The sequence below is a fragment of the Sylvia atricapilla genome, chromosome 2 (assembly GCF_009819655.1).
Source record: "Sylvia atricapilla isolate bSylAtr1 chromosome 2, bSylAtr1.pri, whole genome shotgun sequence".
Classification (NCBI taxonomy): domain Eukaryota; kingdom Metazoa; phylum Chordata; class Aves; order Passeriformes; family Sylviidae; genus Sylvia; species Sylvia atricapilla.
This window is the reverse complement of record NC_089141.1, coordinates 17,089,372-17,113,085: the sequence shown is the minus strand read 5'-3', so window position 1 is coordinate 17,113,085 and position 23,714 is coordinate 17,089,372. Positions and strand designations below refer to the sequence as shown.

Below are 23,714 nucleotides of genomic sequence, written 5' to 3'. Positions count from 1 at the left end.
GATTTTAAAAAGAAAGCTGGTTTTAAAAAGCTTGAGAGTAAGTATGCATATGTTAATTTGGAAGTCAGCATTTGCTATAATGCATTGTTATATTGTGGTTTCTGTTCCTTTAATTGTCTTCCCTTTCCTCCTTCCCAGCTAACATTGATCTAAAACACTGATCAGTCTGGATTGTCGGTTTGGTTTGGGTTTTGCTTCCTTTTTCTTGCACCGGAGAGGAAAGTTTCTGCTCTGCTTGGACAGTGGAAGGAGGGTAGGATAGCTGGTTCTGGGAGGATATTTGTCAATTATTTAAACTCTGACAGGATCCCTTCAGAGTGGAAAGAGAGTACCTTAAGGCACTGTACTTCATAATTTGGATATCTGACAGCTGACTAAAAACTTTATTTAGCAGAATGTTTTTATTCCAGATTTTTACTGAAATGGATTCTAGGTATGCTGTCATGATATCCTGCTGAATTTCTTACTGCTTCCTTCCAGGATTTTTGTTGAAAAATACCTAAGTTTAATGAGTAAAGTCAAACAATGTTATATTTCTGTGGGTGAAGATGATGACTGTAATATAAGGTGTCACTAATATACAGGGAAACATCCTATCTGAGAAGTAATGACAGTTATTTTATGTCAATGTTTGAGCTGTTTGCCCAATTTCCAACAGCTCAAGAGCAGGATCATTAACGTGATCTGCTTTGAAAATTATTAACGTGGGGCGAGGAAGACCTAATTGGCCACCGTGTAGAACAGAATCATGTCCTTGGAGAATCTCTCCAGTTATCTTCTGATTTCATATTCTAATCAAGTGGAATGCAGGTATCTTGTTGGGGACTGGGATTTTGATGCTCTTTCCCTTGTCTGAACTGCTACTTGCCTGACAGACTTTCTTCAAGGATGCTGAGTGCTTGCTGAACTATATTCTCTTTAGGTGTCTTGAGTTGATCACAAAGTATGTGGAAATACAATTGCTATAAGAGATTTGATTTCACTTGGGTATTCAGCCTGAGGTTATAAAGGTTTTTTTCACTTTTGAACAAACAATTACAGTTCTTCTATTGGATGAGGCCAATTGTTTGGTTAATATGCGAGAGCAACTCCTTTCCTCTGTGAGAAGTACTAATTTCTTGTGTGAAACGCCAAGCTCAGGCATGAGCCTCAGAGGTGTATGGCTATATCCTTGTCCACGTAAAAACAAAACCAGGAGATTGAACAGGAAGTCACTCAAATTGTCATTTAGCTGGAAATATGCATTTAAATTGAGTTTTTGTCACAAATGGTAGAATGCAAACCTTTATAGCTCTGAATTCTGTTCTACATTAAAGCTCACTTTATATTCTTTGGCGTATAAGGGTGTAGTTTTGAGAAAGAAGTTCCCTTGTGCCTCCTGTTGCTGAGGTAGGTGTAATGTTTAAATAATTGGCTGGAAGATCCAATCACAGAGATGAGACAAAACAAGGTATCAGGCTATCAAAGATGACTTCTGTGTTGGATTAAGTGATAGCTGAGGCTTGAACTTTTTTTGTACAGAAGCTTTTGCCTTTGTGTATAGCTTATGCGTATTCTGTGATGGTGTCCTTTTCCCCAATACCTATTCAGCTGATTATTTGAACTGCTGGTAATCTTCTCAGCCTTTTCCTCTTTGTAGTTGTTGGTAGAATCTTTGAAGACTCTGTTCTCAAACTAAGATATTTCTTTTGACTTTTTCTTTTTCATCTTCATAATAGTCTACTAATCACTTGTTAATGAGTCGAGTTTGTTTATTTCTTTTCTTCCCTCAGGCATTTTTGGCTAGTTTTGCAGAAAAATCAGAAAATCAAGCAGCAAATCTGAGAGAGGCATGAGCCACTCTCTCTTTGAAGGGAATCTTCAGTTTTCAGGGTGTTCTGTGTTCTTTATGCCTCTGGCATTAATACAAAGCAATGTTTTCTGTCATAATCTTTCTAAGTGAGCTCCTCTCCAGAGGTAATTAGTAAACAGTGGGTTTAAGTAGGACCATCTGGGGCAGACGGGTATTGCTTTGCACTTATTTTTAAATCATGAGCCATGGGCTTGCAGTCACAGACTGTGGCTGGGAACAGGAGGGATTAACAGGAGCATCTGGCATTGCTGGCAGGGGAAGGGGAAAGTTCAGGCAACTTGGGCAGAATTATCAATTCTGTCTGTGGAGAGCAGAGATATTTAAATAGGTAGACAGATGTAACTATTCCCTCTCTGAAGGAGGGAAGAGATGTGGTTTTAGTAGAGGTCATGAGAACCTTTCTTAATATTGTAAGAATGCAGTGGTTTTGGTGAACATGATTAACTCCCTGCAGGTTCCCCTGGAGGAGTTTTATAAAACTGGGCCTAAGACTTTTTTTGCTTTTAATTTTAACTTTTAATTTGCTCAGTATTCATCACCTGACATATATGGTAAAGTTTGTTCTCTGGATCAAGAGGTGTAACTCCATTGGAAGGAGTTTCATGAGAAGCCATGGAGATGGTGAGATATCTGGGGGGGAGAAGATGGAAAGAATTTAGAGTAAGTCCCTCAAGATGGGTCTTGACACTGTCTTATAGCTTGTAGTTTAGACATTTTTTTAAGGAGTATTGCTTAATTGCCAAGGTGTTGTTTGTTTGATGTTGGTCCTAGTAGATATTAGTAGTGTTTGTTTAATTATTTTTCATGATTGAAACTTCAGTGCAAAGCCAAGGGGGAAGAACCATCTAAATCTTACTAATATGTAAGTTCTTCTGCTGTTGAGCAATAGTTTAGTAAATACTTTCCCTCTGCTAAAATGTGTAATTTGGCTCCACTATCCAAATACTTTAAACAGGATAAATACTATCATCTAAATAAAATACTGAATTAATTGTGTTTGTTTTGCTCTCCGCTGTAAAATGAGTAGGTACCAGAATATTTGTCTGGCATAGTTGTTTTTGTCAGTGTGGCCTTGTTTAATTTGTCTTCCAGTGTTCTTTAACTAAAGATTGACAGTTCTTGGGTTTAAACAAGATGCAAACAGCAACCAGCAAATGCAACTAGCAACTTTAAAAGCAGTTTGGTCTTTCTCTGAAAGTCAACATATCCATACATTGCTAGGGAAGATTATCCTTTTGTTGCACAACAGATGATATTTGTGATTAATGATGTTTAAGAAAATACATATGCTGATGAATGGTACTTAATTTCTCTACCTCCTCTGCTGTGATCCTGCTTCAGTTTAACTGTCCAGATTTTATTGAAATGCTTTTAACCCTGACATGTTTAGTAGCAATATGGTTTTATACAAGTCTAAGTTAATATTCTTAAACTGGAGGCTGCTTCTTCTTCTTTCAATGCTATGCCAGTTTTGGTTTGTTTTCTGGTGTGTTTTTTTTTTTTTTTGGGGGGGGGGGTGGGGGTGGGTTTTTTTTAATTACAAAATGCCATGGCATGCAAATAGATTAGCATGAAGTCTAGAAATGACTCCATTGCTGAAGTGTGTTAGTTCAGAAGTGATATCTTCACTCCATTCATAGGAGTTAACCTTGAATGTGCTTACAAACACTCTGGAACCCCTTGGCAGGTGTCTGTTCAGTTGGACAGGCCAAAATGACCATCCTTGCACATCTCCAGTGCTCAGTAAATCTAAAGAAGAAAAAGAATCTTGAATTGTGGGATTTAAACTTGCTTCAGTTAATTTTTTTAATGGAAAATATTTCTGAAGACTTAAAACTGTGGCGTTTCATTTTAGCCCTTTTCAATGTGTGCACAATATCATGTATAAAAGTACTTGTGTCTGCTCTCACTGAAGTTATTCTGAGAAAGATGGAACTCAGAGTTGCACCTTTGAATTGTAATTGGATGCATTTTAAGATGAACATTTAGTGTGATTTCTTATGTTGCAGATGGCTGGAATCCATTTTCTCATCCATATAAGAAGCTGGAATATGGGAAGTGGGAGCTGTTGATTCCACCTGAAAATGGTCGTTCTCCTGTGCCCCATGGATCAAAGCTAAAGGTGTTTGTTGTAGACTTACTGTAGCTCTTGTAACCCTTCTTACTCATTTACTGTCCATTTTGTGTTCTTTTAAGTAACTTTATCATCTTCTAATTGTTTAAGAAGCAGAATCAGTTCATCTAGTTGAGCAAAGTGACCTAAAGGAGTGAAACATTAAGCATCACAAAGATTTGGGGAACAGGTGTATGTGGCTGAAATGTAGTTGCAGGGTATTGTACCATGTTATAAGAAAAAAACAGTTTACAAATTGATAATCTGAAAAAGAAGAATTAAGTAACATATAGGTAAAATCTTTCTTTCTTTGATGCTACTACCTGTTATTAAGACCCTATTAAAATCTCAATACCTTGGTAATGTTTGCGATACTTTTAACTGTGGCTTTTCAGGTGATTTTTTTGTTGCTTTAATGGTTCAGGCAGATTTGTAAAACTTCCACTTACCCTTTAGGAATTCAGAGTATTGAGTAGAAGGCTTACGTAAGTGAAACTGAATGCAGTAGTATTTCATGAGCATCCATGAGCTTAACATGCTTTCTTCCAGAAAGTAATGGAAAATTTCTTTGAGCTGTCAAATGCCACAGTTGTATGCTTGGTGCAAATTCACCTAATGACAGCGAATAGCAGAGTTGATGATTTCTAGCTGAATATTGATTTAAATCAGAGATGTGCTTTGTTGCACTCAGAGATTGAGTTTCAGAGATACTGAGTGCTAATAGAGGGCAGTAAGAAACAGTGAAGGAAAGAAAGTACGGAAATTCTACTAGTCTACTATAGACTAGAAAAATTAAGAAACTGGGAGTATTGTATACTATTTAGTACACTTTCAGAGATCCCGTCAACAAAACTAAAATACTGAATCAAAATCCTCATTTTTCTGCTGAAAATCAGCTTAGGGAAACAAGAAATCTATTAAAGCAAAAATGTGTATAAAAATGCTCTGGAAATGCTTACTCAGTGTGTGTGTTTATCACTATGCTTTTTGTTATGGCTTATGAAATCATCCCAGTAATAAATAAGGATAAATTGAAATTTAGCAATAATCATTCAAGGACAAGAAAGCTGTTTTATTTACAGAGCAGGAAAGAAACAGTTGTCTGCAACTCAGAAATGCAGTAATATTCAGTAAGGTATGAGAGTGCAAAATGGGTATTTAATATTTTCCATAGTTTTGAGATGCAAGTAGGTTAGACTTTTTTGATTGTTGCTAAATTTACCTTCTGTGTTCTATCTGCAAAACTCCTGACTCATCTACTGTGGAATATTCTGAGCTCTTTGTAAAGATAAGAGGTGTAAATGATGGTGAGTGTTGATAATTATTAACAGCAAAAACCCCATAGATTCTTAAATGCTTTTGGAGATGATTTTTTTCTCTTAGATAATCACTGGTCATATCTCCTTATTTTGAAGTAGATACCAATAGTATTTTCTTGCTGTTCAGCATTTTCTTTGAAATGTAAAGTCCATAGAGCAAGGATTGCATTATACATAATTTGTTTAGTATGTGAAATTGCTACTGATTGCACTTGGTACTGATGTACTTGCAAGATGTCCTTCTGGAGTTGCCCCGAGTTTTCTTAAAAGCTAAAAGATGCCCACTGGCAGAGTAGAATGTGAGGTTTTATTTTCTTTTTATTTTAATTGTTTTAGGCTGTTCCTTTATTTTAATTTTATCACTTTAATTGTGCTTTCCATGGTCAATTTTAGACAAATTTATGTGGTTGCCATTGACACTCAAAATTTATTATTGTCCAACAGGCTTTTGAAGCAGGCCTGCCTATTGCATGTGAAACAGGTTTTCTTGGAGTATATTCCTTAAAAAAAGGACCAAATATTTAGAAACATGATTCATGAGTGCATGTATCATAGGGCTCCATCCATATGGAGCTCCCAGCCACAGCTGTAGCTTTGCTAATAATCTTTCTTGACACTTAGTTTTTGTTCCCTGGTGCCTTCAGGACTGAATCAACACTGCACAATGTGTACTAGTGATGTAGTCAGATGATGGAGCTAACAGAAAAAAAAAAACCAAAAAATCTCCAGTTAAGGTAGTTTTGTGATGGTTTATCACAAAAGCTTTTGGAGTACTCGCATGGTAGGCATGTACCTTACCCTCATGCTACAGCTGATCTTATCCCCTCTCTCATTCTACTAATGGGTGCAGAAAGCTGCTTTTTCTCTATAAGCTTTCCTTGAGCTGTGTGGTTCAAACATTTATGATTGTTCATAAAGGTCTGTATTTTGTGTATTAGAGCACAGTTTTATGATTTTGTTCATGTACAAGCTGAAAATATTGATTGTTTGCAGATAGAAATTGCTATGCAGATTGCAGAGGTAATGTTGAAATACACAGGCACTGTGTCTGCACTAGACTAGGCAACAGAAATCTTTCTAGTAATGAAAGCATTTCCCATTTTTCTTTACTAAAGAAGTGTAAGGGAATCACAGTTTTAAAAGTTTCTTTTACCAGTATGATTATTAAATAATTAAGTCAATATAGTCAGCTTCAGACATTATTGTGGTGATTAATTTGTTAGGGAAAGAAATGTCTCCTCCAGAAGGTCCTTACCTTTAGCTTCTCTCTACTCTGTTTTGATCTTCAGTTCCACACAGGCGAATGCCAAGTTCTGAAATGGTAACAAGGTCATTTCTTTTAAATAAGTAATATCTAAAGCAGAGTGGGAAATGGATGGAGTGTAGTCAGTGACACTGATTTAGATCAGGTCACAAAATATTTTCATGGGAAAATAAATGAAGAGCAGAGGTCAAACGTAGCCTATCTTCAATAGTAGCAGGCTGTCTGCTGTAGCTCTTCAGGCAGTAAATATAAATATCAGTAAATATAAATACTGCAGGAAATGAGTAATTAAAAACCTGCTGTAAATCTTCTGACACTTTTCTGTGTGAAAAGATGAATGCTTATGGTAGTTGAATGACTCCCTTGTGAATTTTGACATCCATCTTCAAAATAAGGTTACCTGCTAGAAAAGAGTATCTTTTTTCTTTCTCCCATGGATCAATTGGGAGCTTAGATTGAGTTAAATGAACAAATTGTTGCTACTGTGGTAGGGTAGTGCTGGCTTTTAAGCTTCTGACAGATGTCATAAGTGAGCAGAGATTTAAACCCAAAGTCAAATGCAATCCTTTAATAAAAGAAGCCTTTTTACCTCTCATTATTTCTAATGAGGTAGTTTGAAAGATGTTTTCCTTAAACATCAGCATGTTTGTCATTCTACAGCAATAGCAGTTGGGGTGCAAGTACTTGCCTCTTATGGTGGAAAATTACTGATTTTTTTCCCTTCATTTTTGGTTTTCTTAATTACCTTTTTACAGGACACAGCAAGCTTTTAAAATTATCATGGGTAGACTTTTATAGCAAGCCTCATCATGTGTGGTCGTATTAATGCAGGAGTTTAATCAGTGCTACTCTTTGTCCTTTTACTGTTTATTCATGAATGATTTTTCCAACTGCTTAAATGTACCTGTGCATTTAGTTTTCACTGTAGTTGGCAAGATCCTAATTTTGAAATAGTGTCAGTGGAATTTAGGGATAGTATTGGTAAAAGTAGAGCTCTTAGTATCTGCACTGGGGAACTTGCTAAATATTATTTACTGGAATGCCAAGGAACAACACAGGAAATGGAAAACAACTGGCAAATTGAATCCTTTAAGAATTTAAACCTAGTTGAAAGTAATTTCCAAATTCATGGTCAAGTTCTAAAATATTTTCACACATCTAAATAAGAAAAAAATGGCAAAATCAATACTTGAAAATTTGCAATTATGATAAAGCTGCCTGTAACTTTAACTAGGAAAAGAATCTGAATAGCAGAACCACTAAATTTTCTTCTGTGAGCTGAAGCATATATTAAAATAGAAGTGATTGGTCAACTTTCTAGTAATGACAATAGATAGGTGTTTTCTGAAATTATACCAGAACAATAATTTCTTAGATCAATAAATCTTAAATCAATCCTCTGACAATTAGCTAACTGTGTGCAGGGTAGGTGTGTGAGTCTATATATGCAACTAAATAGCACTTGAATATTCATGAAATGTAGTTCATGTTTTTTCCTGGAAAGATCACCTCAGAAAGTGATAGAAACTTTTTTAAAAACTCTGCATTCCATTGTTTGTTATATCTGTACCCTTTTCATCATATGTCTGTGTGTGTGTATGTATATATTCTATGTATTTAAATGGTGACATTTATAGCTTTTTGAGGGAGTGTTTTGTACTGTAATGAAGTGATTAGATTTGATAACTTGTGCACTTGTTAACACACTGTTTTTCTACTGAGACTCTTACATGTTTGAGTGGTTTCAGCAATTGCTGAACAGGAGTTGTAGATGCCAAGGCCAGTACAAGATCGAGGCAAGCATGAACGGCATCAGTTTGTACAAAATGCTTTCAAAGTTTGCTACAGTTGGTTTTAATAGTTTTCCAGTCCAAATGTATTACCCTTTTTAATATTCAAGTGTGCAGAGGAAGAACTACATTGAGTCAGAACACTAACAGTTAATTAATCATGATTGGAAGTGCCTAAAAGTACATTGGTATTCATGAGGTGCTGGATAGAGGAAAGCTAGTTGTGAAGAATAGTTTTAAAACTTAATCCTTACAGTTTTACCACTCTGTCCTATACTTCATGGTAGATCTGCACGCTCTGTGTCTAACTTGTAAACCTTGAAAAGGAATCAAATATGGTGAGCAGGTAGGTTAATCTGTGTCAGGGAACCACTGCTAGTAAAATTATCAAGTGTAATTACTGTCACTGATGAAATAAATGGTGTTGCAGCTGACCCTGCTGATCAGGAGGTGCAGCAGCATAGTACCAGTCTGGGGTGGAGCTCAGGTCTCATGCACTTCCAGCAGTCTGCAGTCAAAAACGTGTTTATAATGAGAATGTGAAAACCCAGGAAATCTGTTAATAATGGCAGGCTGGTGGCTAGGATTCAGGGGACAGAAGTGTTAAGGATATGGTGGACTTTCAGGGCTGTAAGATGTAAATAGAAACACAGAACACCTGGTTGGAAGGGACCTCAAGATCCTCAGGTCCAACCATTCTTGACAAAAGCATGGCCTTGTCACGATGGCTCAACACCCTGTCTAGCTGGATCTTAAATGTCCAACGCTGGGGAATCCAACACTTTCCTGGGGACATTGTTGTCATTATGGGATAGGTTATGTGCAGTCAGATGGTTTTTACAAAGGGAGTCTTGGGTATGCTGAGCACAGGTACTAAACTTGATTTTGCTGGAGACCTTCCTGAAGAAATATTTGCTGTTTCCTTACATGTACACAGAAACGCTTCTAATTATTCTGGTTTTTACCTTAGCTTGGGGGAAGAGGGAATGTCCTTGCTCAGTCTGCTAAGTTCTGTATCACTTAAATGTCATGTCTTAATTGGTCTGTAGGATGCAAAAAAAAAAAAAAAAAAAAAAAAAAAAAACCAAAAAAAAAAAAACCCCAACAAACCAAAAAAAACCATCACCAGATTTGCAAATTTGAACAGCAAATTAAAAGTGTTCTGCAGCGTCGTGGTACATACCCTATGTGCAAGAAGAAACTGATGTATTCCTCGGATTTTAAAGTTACTAAACAGGACTTAAATCATGTACATTTCTGGATATAAGTCCTGCTGATGGGAAATAGAACATAGTTCTGTGACAATAGCCTTGACATTTCACCATGTGACTGTGAGCCGTGACCCTTCAGCAAGTTATTGTATACTTCTTTGGGCTACAGATGAGATTTGCCAGCAGGAAGAGCTGTTATCTCATTGGGAGGTAAATGATCTCTTGACATTGCCTGTTTGGATTTAGTAAACAATGTGGAACTCCTCATGTACTCATAGAAGAAGTTGTAGCACCAATGAACCATTGTGGTGCAGTGGACTGCTGTTCTTGGGAGCCGTTGTTGCAGACTGAGTTCAGTACTTTAGAATATTCTTGTTCAGTTATTTTGGCAGACTTAGTTCTGATGTGACTTGAAGATTGCACAATTCTCTGGTGGGAGGTTTTGCTATTTAAAAATACTTTTGGATATTTTACTTTTGGTTTATCCATACCAAAGACTAATTGTTTCAATAACTATTGGGTACATTTAAGCAAAACGTGTGGTTGTTTTTTTTTGTTTGGTTGGTGGGGTTTTTTGTTTTGTTTGTTTTTGGTTTTTTGTTTGTTTGTTTGTTTGTTTGTTTCCTTGAGGAAAAAAGGAAATGACTTCTTGAGGAAGAAGTAGTCTTGAAACAGAATTTGAGAGTCCATATTAAGAATATATATACATGTGGCTGTGATGCTTATGGAATTGTTTTCCTTTGGAGGATAGGATCACTTTCTAGGGAGAACTCCTGACATTCTCTGCACTGTGGCACAGGCACCCCGTTGCAAGGTGCATTCTGGAGCAGTTGTCCTTGATACAAATGCTTTGTAGTTAAGGATAAGTAATACTTAATGCTTGGGTGCCCATATTACATAATTCATCAGTTTCTTTTCTACTTGACATGGCTTGAAACAACTCTAGTAAGTTAAACTTATTGGATGTGTAATGTGCTTTATTATTATGGTTGATTTTCAAACCATGTTCTTGTACCCCAAGCCTCTTAACTAAGAGACTAGTAAAATACAGGAAAGCTTCTCTATTATGCATACAAATTTTAATATTCTTCAAGCTTCATCACAGTTCTTGTAGTAACTCTTTTCTCATTAAGTCATAGGGAAGTAAAATATTTTTTCAACTTGGTATTTTAGAGATTCTGTTTTTCCTTTGATTTTGTTTGTTTGTTTGTTTTCTTTTTTGTTTTGTTGGGTTTTTTTGGTTGTGTTTTTTTTTAAAAAAAAACAAAACGTTTTGAAAATCGGGATTCTAGACTGAAAGAAGAGTTTGAATGCTTTCCCTCAGCAAAGATGTGTATTTTCCCTTTGTGAAAATAAACTGACGGTCCCTCATATCTAATAATACAGCCCCTGTGTAGGTAACAGTTATAAAGCCACGTACTTGGAAGATTAAGTGAAGTATTTTCTGTACATTGACTGTTAAAATCAATTGGGAATGTGTCTGTGTGATGTTGCTTTCATTTTTAACAACTCTTCTATAGTTTCCTGGATTTTGACAGTTTGATTTTCCTATGGTATTTTTATCTGCCTAGATATTTTATAGTACTAGGCTACTGGCTCTATCTCTTGAATTACTTGTTTATTCAAATAGATAATACAATGTTTCCTTTTTTTTTTCCTTTCTTTTTTTTTTTTTAATACTAGTTTATCTTCGTTTTCTAAGCAAGCCCAGAAATAGAAAAAGGAACAAAAAACTTTCCTTTTTAACCTGATCTGGTAAACTAGGTAAAGATGTTCAGAAGTTCTGCAATGCAATTGAAATACTTAAATCACAAATGGAGCTGCATCTCCCTCTTTTGGAAAATCAAGGCATGACTTCACGATTTGGCTTAGAAGATAGGCTTTTGCCTCTTTTGTATCTTGATTGTATTTTAGTCTTAATTTATTTTCTTTCCCTGAGGGAGAAGGGAAGGGGGAAGTAGGGAGAATTGTGCACAACTATTTAATATCTATAAGTTTAGATTGTAATAGCTGATGTCATGATATATTTACAGAGCCAATAAATCTCTCTCCAAGGATTTCTGAATGGCACAGCTTTGTCTGCAGAACTTTGTTAAACATGTAAACCACCTAAAAAGTACTATTATGTCTGATAACTAAGGAAATTTTTTCAATATTAGATTAAAATGCTTGTCCCTTTCACAGATTTCTTTTTCAGAAAACAGGAAGAAAAAGAGTAAACCAAACAACTTTGTATCAGCTGACTTAGTTTTTATAGTAATCATGAATTAATAAAGAAAATAAAGCTAGGGAAGGAATAATGTGACTAGTGTTCTATTACTTTTCTTCCGGTGTAAGCAGTTTGCAATTTAGGAAGGAGAACAGCCTGGACAAAGCAACATGCTGTCCATTCTTTCTAAAATTTCATTTCAAGGTTTATAATCAATTCACTGTAAGGAAATAACTTCAGTCTACAAGCACCTTGACAGATACACTCAATTTCTTGGTTATTTGAAGCAGTATGAATAGAGTATGGTCAAGTTTTTCAGATGAAGTTCAGATGAGTTTTTGAAAGACCTCCCATTTTCAATGCTTCTTGCTCCACCCGTTTGGGTGAAGGTTTGTTGGGAAGGTACTCCTGAGCTGGGGAAGCTGAACTGTTAAAAAATTTTCTGATTCCTTTACTCCCTTGCTGCCTCACCTGTGCTTTATTGCAGGGCAGTGCAGGGGCAAGAACAAGGCATTAGGGCAGAAGCTGTGTATGCTTCTTCATTTTTTGCCTTCTATTTCTGAGGCTATTAATGAGAAAAAATTATCTGGCCTCTAAAAATCTAGAATAAAGTCAGGTAAAGTGATACAATTACAGAATAATGCTCTTTACCATGCTATTTGATCCCAGCTTTTTATTGGGCTTCTGTATTTTTATCTAAAGCTGCTTTAAAGTGAACTTTCAGACAAGAAACTCTTGATTCCAGTCCTGGGCTCTGCAGCAGGTTATCAAGTGTTATCAAGTGTTCTGCTGTGGTCCTATGCTGTAGGAAGCAAACATACTGAAGTACTGCCTCTAGACTCCAGTGCTTCTCTCACACACCAGTGCTGATCTGTAGAAAGAGAGGAGTTGCTCTCCGGTTTCCTCTGTGTTCGTGAGGGAGTGATGTGATTTTATTTGCTGTTGGAAATGGCCTCTGTTTACACTGTCCACTGGCAAAAGATCATCAGAACTGTGTGTTCTATCTTGGGTGCTAAAGTAAAGGTTGATTCTTTTCGTGGATTAATAGGACAGGCAGGGGTGTACAGGGTAAGGTATTTTCAGCTGATAAATCGTTGCACGGTGGGAGTAGGTTGGTCTCTTCTCTCAGAAGGCAGGACAAAGAGGAAATTTCCTCCAGTTGTGCTGGATGAGGTGTAGATTGGATACTAGGAAAGAGTGGTCATGCATTAGACAGAGAATTCATGGAGTTGCCATCCTCAGAAGTTTTCAAGAAAACACCTGGGGACGTGGTTTAGTGGTAAGCATGGTGCTGGGCCAGCTGTGGGAATCCATGGTCTTTTCCAACCTAAACAACTCTGTGATTCTGTTTCTGCAACAACTTGAGGGTGGTGAGAAAAGATGTGCAACCTAAGGAAAAAGAGAATAGGAGGATTGTATTGGTGTCTTAAATGCAGGACCTGTCTTTGAAACTGAACAGCATTTCTGAAATAAAATCTAAGACCAGGTTTTCTTACAGCAGTATATTGGGTCAGATTCTTTTGTATTCTTGTAAATTTGTAGTGCTTTTTCTTGATTTCCCTAACTACAGCAAAGTAAAAATGTAAACTTTTATTTTCTACAGTGCACATTGAACTAAAACTGCCTTGGCATTCAAGCAGTTGTTTTCTGGTTTTATGTACTTTTAGAAGAACTGAGGAAGGGAAATACCTTGATGCTAAAATTCTGCTACATTTCGTGTAGTAGAAAGACCTTGCTATGTTATTACAGCATCTAATACAAACTTTCTAGAGAGTCTTTAAGAACTTGCCCTGGCCATGTTTTATGTTTTTATTTGAACTTGCTTTTAAGTCAGATGCATGTTATTGTGATGAGATGATGATTTCACCTGTATTCCTGTGGCTTTTGTATTTGGATAATTTGGTGTCAGAAATGAGTAGATCTGAAGCTAATGAAATACTGTAGGTTGTAAAATACTGAAGTAATAGCTTGTTGCCCTTATATAACAAGTTGCTGACATTTCCATATTTATATTAAAGCTAGTCCACTCTCATTTTATTAGCTATTGTTGATTTGATGGCCAATTTAATTTCATCATTGTATTAAAAGCCACATATTCCAAGAATCATTCTAAGTGTTTTCAAGCTGTTAAAGTAATGAAATAATAATACAGTGTTTCAGAGCAATTTATTGGCTTGCATATATTCAACAATTTAGTTATCATTTCATCATTTTCCTTTCCCTAGCTCGAGTATAAATGATAAACCATTATATAGCAAATTTCTCAAACAGCAGAAGTATGTCTAAATTAGTTATAATATATATTTATAGTCCAGAAGATTATACTTTTAAATCAAGATAAATTATACTTTTAAATAAAATAAATATCTGAAAAATAAGGAATGGTGGCCTGGCTTTTTATTTCTAATGTTTGAGCCTGTCTCCTAATTAGTGGAAACAGAGGCAGACACCTTATGGGAGCACATTATTAAATGAAGTGCTCATGTATGGACTTGAAGTCTGCTTTGGATGCAGGAACTGAAAGCTAAAGGAGTGGTTGCTGAGCAGAATTGTCTGATCTTGTGCAACTGTCCCTTGAAATATTCTCTCACACTGTTCTGAAGATCTTTGTGTGTGTACACTGGGAGCTGGGGTAGACAAATGGAGTTGTTGTGAAGAGAAGATGAAGGTAACCAGACACAAAGAAAACGGGATATTCCTAAACATATATGAATTTTAAATGTGGTAGTTTGTTGCCTGTTACTGCAGTTTCATCTGTCATAACAATAGCAGAGCCATGTTAAGCTCCATTTTTACACATAGATTTATATTTTATCCGAATTTGTATTTTTGACAAAGCTTTTGAATTTGTTGTGAACCTTTAATACTTTTTATCATTATAGATCATATAAAAAAAAATGTATGGTGTCTGTTCACAAAAAGCCAGCCGATTTCCCTGAGTCACAGCAGGTTGAAAATTGCCTGAATGTAAGCACAGAGGTTTTTTTTTAAATGCCCCAAGACATCCAGAAGGAGTTGCTGTACTGTGGGTGATATAAGAGGCCTGTGTTATTTTGGAAAGCCAGAATAATGGGATACCCAAGAGTCTCAAATGCCTGAAAAATCAAGGCCTCTCAATCTCACTTGTCCTGCATTGGCAGCATCATTACATTAAATGAGACCGATTTCAGCTTCTGAATTGCTCCAATGTGTTATTGCGTTTTCTTTATGGCACAGCACTGACCTCAGAGTGATGGTTTCCCCTTAACTGTAATAAACTGCTTTTGAGAGTTTTAAACATCATCAAACAGACTCATACTCCTATATTTAGCTTTATCCTACAGCTTACTCCCCAGTCCCTGAATTTCCGATCCTCTAGTGGGCGGACATGGAACGTGTTGTCACTTTGGTGCTGATGTTATTGTGAGATTTAGGTCCTGCTTTGTCTTCCAGCTGTCCATCATTTGGAAAATTGGAATTAACTTTTGCTCACCAGTTTTTACATACCTTCATACCCAGCCTTTGCTGGTGACGTTTTTCTGATTACAGACATATTTTTTTCCTATTGTTATTTATTCAGATCTGAAAGTTCTTCAAAATTAATCAGTTAGCAGCACTGATGCTGTAAAACTCAGGTTTAAGGTCATGTTTTTTTCTGTATTGGGTGTACTCATCTGTGAAATCTACAGCCCTTGTTACAGTGGTTTGGGATGCTAAACTTTAAGATGCTGAACACTTCAGACAGAAATTTTGAAAATACATCCAACATTCCTATAATAGAAATTGAAAATACCAAACATAAATTTTTAACCTTTGCATACAAAAGATGTGCAGTGTAAGTTAAGGTCTTCACTGCTGTTATTTTGCAGTTGTACTTACATAAATTATGTGTCTGTGTCATGTCCATTTTTAGAGCAAATTGACTTTTTAATGTCAGGTTTTGAAGGACATTTTCATTCTGTCTTCCTGACACTTATTTCTGTGAGACCATTTATTTACATGTATTTATATCTCACTTGGAAGCCAGAATCATGTGTCATTCAAAGGTCTCATCAAGGATTTTGAATGTTTGCCACTAGGGGAGTTGGGGAAGAACCCTAAATTATTTAGGAGAGATATTTGTAAAGTTGATGTAGGCAAATTCAGCATGACTTACTTGAATTTCCTACGTTCTTGTGTTAGAAATTTCCAATGGAAAAGCCATCGTGGAGACTCTGAAACAGGAGAAATAAACCTCTTTTTTATAGAGTTCTAAACAGGCTTGCTGTTTTAAGGCATTTCCTCTCGGCACATAGACACTAAAAAACCCAAAACATGTTATCCATGTACTGTACAGTTTGATAATGAATTAATTTATCTCATGTTTGACGCAAAGAGATGGCTAATGTAGATGATGGCAAGTTCTTGACACCTGTTACTTTGTTTCATTCTGTCTAAATTTAGGCCATGGAAACGTTAATCTTTTGAGATACCAGTTTCTTCTTAAACAGTTTTTGCTGTATTTTAACAAATCAGGGAGGATGTATTACTTTATGTCTTGGAAACTTGAATTTCCTTTATTTCCTCTGCCCTTGACCTCTTGTTTGAGTGTTTTCTGTAATAAGAGGATCAGAAATACAGGGATTATTTTAACCTAGCATTTTCTTTAACTTAAGTTTAAATGACTGTAAAGCAGGTTATTTGTGAGTGGACTAAGCTTCTGTCAGTTTGCTTGGTTCACTTGACATGTGTTTGCTGCTGTAGCAACATGCATTTTAAAACCTTTATTTAATGGGGGCTGTAGGTTTTATATCAAATGGTGGGATGTGCCTCCTCATAGACATTGAGGCATGATCAGGGATGTGCCTTGTGAAAATGAGGTAGGTAAATCCCACGGCCAGTTTGAAAAAGCCTAATTTGATGTACATCACTGTTTTATGTATGTTCTTTAGAGAACATTTTTTGAGTTAATTAGAAAATGTGAAGTCAGCTATAAAGTCTTGATGAACTAAATAGTAGCTAGTTAGGCTGCAATTTTTATTAATTTGTTTTTCACTAATTGCAAACAAATTTGGAGGAAGAGTACAGTATCTGTTAAACTGATTTATAGGTACTCAGTCAAAAGCACTGTGTAATGATCATATACAGTATTCCTTATACATGTAAAATCTGTAACAGCACATTTAGAGTATACAAAGCAGTTAATTTTTATATCTAGACACTGCAGAGTAGGGAACACAAGTAATATTTGGGGTGAGTGGAGCAAGAGTTTTCACCTGTCTTTGTTTTATGTGTGCTTAATATTTTTACTCCTTTTATTGCAACTTTTACTTATATATTGTTTCAAGAAATAGCAAAGCAAACATTGGAATTCAAGCTGTCAGACTGTTTGCATTAGAGTTTTTTTGTCTGTCTTGGGCTGAATTGCTATTTGTTTTGTGGTGCCATTCAGTTTTTTCCAGTTCCTTTGATCATGCTTTAGCTAAGCATGGTGATTTGAGAGTAGTGTCAAGAAACTTCAGAAAAGATTATTTGGGGTCTTTTTATTTCTAACTTTATTAATGAACTTTGTACAATATCAGGACAGAGGAATAAGATGATTGAGTACAGAGCTTAATAATTAAGCCTAGGAGAGACTCTGTAGATGGTATTCACATAAAATTAAGAAAAGTATAAAACAAGCACAGCAACTAAGAATTGAAATTGTCAGGGATCACTTGATAGATCTGTAAGGATGCAGTGTTGATTATACTTCTACAAACCAGAGAAGGAAAGGATTCAACTTTACCAGCTCTGGTGTTGTAATAATTGCTTTTCTTGACTCTGCTTTCTCTGTGCACAGCCTATGATATTCAAAAATTACAGCACACAAATGATGAACTTGAGATTTTTGCTGTAGGGGTGAGGTTAATGTATACCCATGATTGGATATATTCATGAAAATATTTCGAAAGACAACCTGTGCTGTAAAGAAAGCAACAAATAAGTATTGTGATTACTTGTTTAAAATACGTTTACGTGTTCCCCCTTTTTTTTTTTTTTTTTTTTTTTTTTTTTTAGATTTTTCTGATATTTGCATGGTTAAATTTCATTATTTCTGTTGTCGGATAAATGTATCTTGGGTTGGACTCTGTGATCTTAGAGTTTTCTTCCAACCTAGTGATTCTGTGATATCCTTTTCTTTTCAGCATAGGAGTTTTCTTATATGTTTGCATAATAGATGAAAGCAAAGTTTTAAAATTAATGAACCCAAATATTTAGATTGTGAGCCTTAAAATAGAGCAGACTCCAAGTTTAAGACGGTTCAAGTGTGTAAACCCAACCCTTAGAACTGTTTCTACCACTTGTTTATGGCTCTACATTATTGCTATCATAATATATGACAAATAAATGTAGATATTTCTAGGAAGTTTTAGTTTTATCTATTAAAATTCTGTCTGTGAAAGTTGTTAGACACTTATGACTTCCTGTAAGTCTCTCAGTTCCTGAAAAGTGTAACCCTTAAATTTGGTTTTGTAGGTGTTTTGAATAAATGCTAATATCACTTGAATAAAATGACTTCTGAATAAGTGGTAAATCAAATGCACTGGTGCCACACAAAGGAGGGAGAATAAAGTCAATTTAAGTGACTAGAGAACAACAGAAGTTCTTATACTTTGTCAGAAGGATGGGATACAGAGATTGGTTGAGCAGTATAACTGTAGAAGTATAAGTTGAAAAAGTGAAATAACTGGTTGGTCATTTAAATTGTTTTCTAATATCTTTTCTAACTTTTTCATTGTGTAATGGCTTTAATTAAAGACAGTGTGTGACTGGGTTAATATATCATAATAAAAAATTTACTTTCCCCCCCTCCAGTGTAATTTTTGGATTAAACCAGTACTACAGCTAATTAATGTTCTGAATGTAGAGTAATTACTTCACATTTCTTAAATGTGCCCACCCTTTATAAGCCTGTCTGGTATGAATTATGCTAAAATATTAGGAAAAAAAAAGCTAAGATGAGTAGGTTATTATATGCAGTAATCATCTTATTTCTGTCATGGGTAAATTGGAACAAAATAATAAAAAAAGCAATAGCACCATCAGAAGTGTGATATTAGAGAGAGGAGATAAGTTTTATTATTTTAAGAGTAATTTGCAAATTGTCAGTGTTATCAGCAAGGAGGATCTTCACAGTGTTGATAGAATTTGCAGAAATACTCTTTGGGTCAGCTTTGCTAGCACAGCTAACAGAAGAAATTTTCCATGCAACTTCGCAGTGCTTGCAATAATTCTCTCAGCTTTTTCTGGTGAGGTTTTTGATATCAATTATTCTATCTTATAAAACCTATTTCGAATTGTTGGAGTTATAATACTGTGTACTGAGGCACAGCAATCACACTTCCTTGCCTTATTCTATCAAATTCCATTAACTGTTTGATAAACATATTTTTCTCTTTGTTGGTCTAAATGAGCTTTAAAAGGTCACTTCCAAGTAAGCATGATTCTGTGATCCTGCCTTCTTCCATGCTTGGGTTGAAGGTACAGATAAGCTCTCAAAACGGTGAAAGACACTTGCAAGAGGTGAAAAGGTGATTCTTTGATAATTTCATCTTCCAGACTCCCTGTTAGGAATTGAGAGCTAAGACAAGTCATGTTTTTTAACCAAAAAAAAATAAAGGAGCAGAAAAAAAACTCAACCCCTTTCTCTTTTCATTTGAGATTTCTTATAATTTCATAGTTTTCCTCAAACAAACAAACAAAAAAAAAAAACAAAACAAAAACTCATAAAACAAACAACGAAACTAAGAAGTCTCAGTCATCACTTATCTAAAAAAAAAAGCAGAATTAAGAATTCCGTGCCTTCGCTTGCTTGTACATTTCTAGATTTTAAATTTGCAAACCATCTGTGTTACTGTTTCAGTGGCAGCCAAGATACCAAGCAAAAACAGAGTGGTGCTGTTCCTTCTGTGCTGAGGAGAGGGGAGGTGGGATGGGGTGGGAGGATGTGAGAGAAGTGGAACTTTTCTTTGCCTTGACCCAAAAACTGTCCTGTGCTTTTTGTTTTATCTGTGGTTCCAGGCTATGTGACATTGTTAAGGACTCACAGAGCATGGAAAAGATGATGAAATTAAGATATTAAAATTGCCTTGCTGGATTGTTTGTTGCCAAGTTAAACAAATCACAGTTCTCATCCTAATGACATTATACTGCATGTCTATTTAAATTTATAAGAACATGGATAGGAAATAGCAGTGACAGGGGTAATTAGGGAACCTAACAGAAATCCATTTGGGAAGACTTCTTCTCCCATTACTTATATAAAGCTTATATAAGCTTATATATCTCCTCACCTTTCAGCTCTTGCTGGTGAACATCACTCCTGTCTGACATGTCGTTTACTGTCCCTTTGCAATCATCCCTGTGAGCAGGATCATTCTTCCTTCTCTCGACTTGCATTGCATGCTGGTGTTTTCTTTTAAATTAAATTTTGGTGTAGTGTACTCTTTCATTCTGTGCTCTGGCTTGCATAGAAGGCATTCTATGAGTTATAAGTGAACTGCCTACATATGTTGTGTTATTTTATAGGTGGTGATTCGTGCTCAAACCGGTGCCCTCCTCTACGTATTTCACCCTGGGCAAGATATGTGGTCCGTGATGAAGACAAAGTGAATTATGATTGGGTTCACTGGAATCCACCACAGTCATACATAGTAAGGCTTCAATATTATTTTCAAGAGGTGTATTGTGTTATCTTTGTATCGCTGTTCGGAGGAAAATAAAAGGAGATATCAACTAGTTACAACAGCTGAGATGAAGGGCTTTAATTTATGGCTTTGACAGGAATAAATTACTTTAATGATGGATGTTTTACAGCTGCTTTTTCAGCCTCCTGTAGAATATATTAACATGGTGTTTTAAACTTGGTTTGCACCATGTTTGACAAAATTCTGGTACAAGAATTCTGTTCTTGGTAGGGAGGAGAGCAGGAGTTATCAGTACTGCATGTAAGGATTAGTTATCTGCAAGTGCAATGTTCAGTACTCAACGCTAGGTTAATATTCCATTAAGTCAGGAAAAAACTTTCAAAATTAAGGTGCCCACACTCCAGTCAAATCTTGGTTTCTTTGTATCAGGAAAACAGCATATTGAATTTAAAGCCTTCTTTCTTCTCATGCACTGCTGTTAGGAGAGAAGAACTCTTTGCATGATATGTGAAAAGTACCCTAGGAGAACAGTTGGAAACTTCAAACTTGTCTGAGTGATGTTGTTTCATATTAAACTTTTTCATGTTTTTCCTGAAAAATGGTGTGCAGTGGGTTCTATCAGAGATGCTGTACCTCTATTTTAAGTTAAATTTTCTCATCCACCTCAAATTATGAAACAACTGCTTGAGAGATAAAAGGTTACTGGCATGGAAAATATTTTCTTTAAAAATAGATAACATAATGTACATTAACTCCTAATAAAGCGTGTGGTCTTCATCAATTTAGTGGCCTACTTTACGTATGATGCTGTGTGACATCTCAATGTCATCCAGTAAAGGAATTAGTAGGTATTTGGAAATACAGTGATTGGGCTGACCTAAAGTGAAAAAGAGGCCAGAACTTTTAGGTACAGACAAAGCCTACTGAAAAAAAAATGTCTTCTATGAATGGTAAAGGTGTCCAGTGGAAATAAATCACAAGTAAGAAGCCTCAACCAGAAGGGGTTTTTTCTTCACCTTGTTCCTTTAATTTATGTTCACATATGTGTATTCAACTAGTTTTGTTTCAAAACTTCACCTAAATAATAAACTAACAATAGAGTATTTACTTTGATGACCTCTGTATTCTTCAAATATTTTCACCCATTTAGAAATGCTGTGTACCTCATCTCCAGTCATGGGATTTTCTAATTATATTCTAATCATAAGTGATTAAAATATAGGTGATTATGTGCTGTGGAACTGTATTCTTTAGGAATAAAGTATTTATTAAATTTCAGTGAAGAGAAGGCAGAGATTTCAAGTATCTGTAAAAAGCAGGTATGCTTGAAAAATAAAAACCTATCTTGCTGTTTTCTCTATTTTCAAACAAGATTCATAGTGGTTCAGAAGGTCATCAAGTGGAGTGGCTGCTATCACTTTGAACACTGATGGATAATTAAAAAAGAGTATAAGAAGTGTTGAATCATGAATATGTTCATAAAGGATGTTAATTTCAGACGGACATTTGCTTTAACAATTTAAAAATGGTCTATTGCTTCTGGAATGTTTGAATGCTCTTAGAGGAAAAACAAACGTTAAATTGTTTTTCATCTTGTGCCAATCGTGTAATTATGACAACACTCCTAAGCTGATCCTAATGACAACTCTGTTTTTGTTGTTGTTGTTGTTTGTTTTGTTTTTTTTTTTTTTTTAATAGCATAAGAATCCTTCTCCCAAAGATTAAAAAGCCTAAGAATTTATGAATCTCATGTGGGAATTGCTTCCCCAGAAGGGAAAGTAGCTTCTTATAAAACTTCACATACAATGTACTACCTAGAATAAAGGATCTTGGTAAGTAATACTAGAAATGCTTGCAGAGAAAATTCTTATGTGCCTGTGCTCATTAGAAAAGATAACTGTCAAGTATCTAGAGGGTTTTTTGCATTTCCCAGTTACATACTGGGAGATAGGTACTATAAAATAGATTCTTAGGTGAGCAAAAATTATAAACAAGTAAAATCTCTGGAGAACAACAAAGACTGAAATAGGATATGTGAATCAAAGTCCATTCCAGATTTTACTGAATGTGATTTTTTAAGCCCAGGTAAGTATTGCAAAGTAGCTTGCTTTGTCATGGTTTGCTTCAGCTTGTAAAAGGACCTGGTTTTGTGGCAACCTTCAGAAAATACTCCATTCTTAATTGGTTCTACTAGTGTAAAGCTTAGTTCTAGAGGAAAGAGAAAAGAAATACCTGAATTCTTCTTGTTTTGTCAGAATAACATATTAAAATTCTTTATAATCCCTGAACAGTATGCTCTGAAGTAGCAGAACAAGGGAAACTAATATGAAAGACATTCTTCAGGAGAAGAACTTCTAGGTCTATTGGAGAGGATGTGTGAAAGAGCTGGTTCCATATATCTCAGTAAGCACAGCAAAACTGTTCAGCTCAATTTCCGTTTAATTATTTTTTCCATAGTGTCTTTGCACGGTTTCTGTAATGGACAATGTTAGGAACTTATTGCTTTGGGAAGAAATGTGTATTTTACACTGCTGTAAAATAATCATGACATCTGTAGCTGAACCTCTGTGGATGGTGGCTGTGTGTTATGTTTGGTTTTTATTTTATTTTATCAGAGTGCCTGAAGAACACATTTCCTTGTACCTTTACATGTTAAGTCAGTGTTTCTTGGCTTTTGCCTTTCGGTAAAATTGAGCTTGCAGGTGAGATGAGGAAGTTTGCCCCTTAGAATCCCTTAATAAAAAGCAATTTTGGATTTTACATTATATCCCTGTGACTCCTTACTGCCAAAGAATTCCCTTGTCCCAAGAAGTTAAGAGGATTTACAGAGTTAGGAAAGCCTTCTGCTTTGCCTACAGTTTTTTCTTTGTGGAGAAATGTCATGAAAATGCTGATACACCAATAATAATAATAGTATCAAATTTAGGGTATACAGAAGTTATAACTAATGTTCCTTCTTGTTTACATTAAGTAACATTGTGGGAATTAGGTATTTTTAAAATATATTTGTAAGGTATTTTGGATTCAGTTTTGGAATGTCTTACTTTTTAGGCGAAGCTTAAGACATCACTATATGAGAACCCTAATATATTACTAGTTTGTAGAATATGTGCATGACAAATAGCAAAATAAGTAGCAAGCAAATTGAATGAGATTAATTTGATGCAATGTTGCTGCTTATTTATAAAAATGCTGTAAATAAAATAAGTATGACGAGCCTGAATTATAAACCAGCAATGAATCTGACAAATTGCTGAGCTCACACCAACTGTCTTCTAATAATAGCTTGGTTTTAAATGTCACAGCTA

General features: G+C 35.5%; 1 protein-coding gene across 1 annotated transcript in view; it reads left to right on the top strand.

Moving 5' to 3' along the window:
- GBE1 (1,4-alpha-glucan branching enzyme 1) overlaps positions 1-23,714 on the top strand; it is a 137,868-nt gene that overhangs the window by 37,134 nt on the left and 77,020 nt on the right. The window contains 6 exon segments of the mRNA XM_066338342.1: positions 3,862-3,974; positions 20,288-20,321; positions 20,324-20,412; positions 22,105-22,120; positions 22,123-22,194; positions 22,197-22,238. Of these exon segments, the coding sequence (XP_066194439.1) occupies positions 3,862-3,974; positions 20,288-20,321; positions 20,324-20,412; positions 22,105-22,120; positions 22,123-22,194; positions 22,197-22,238 (366 nt within the window).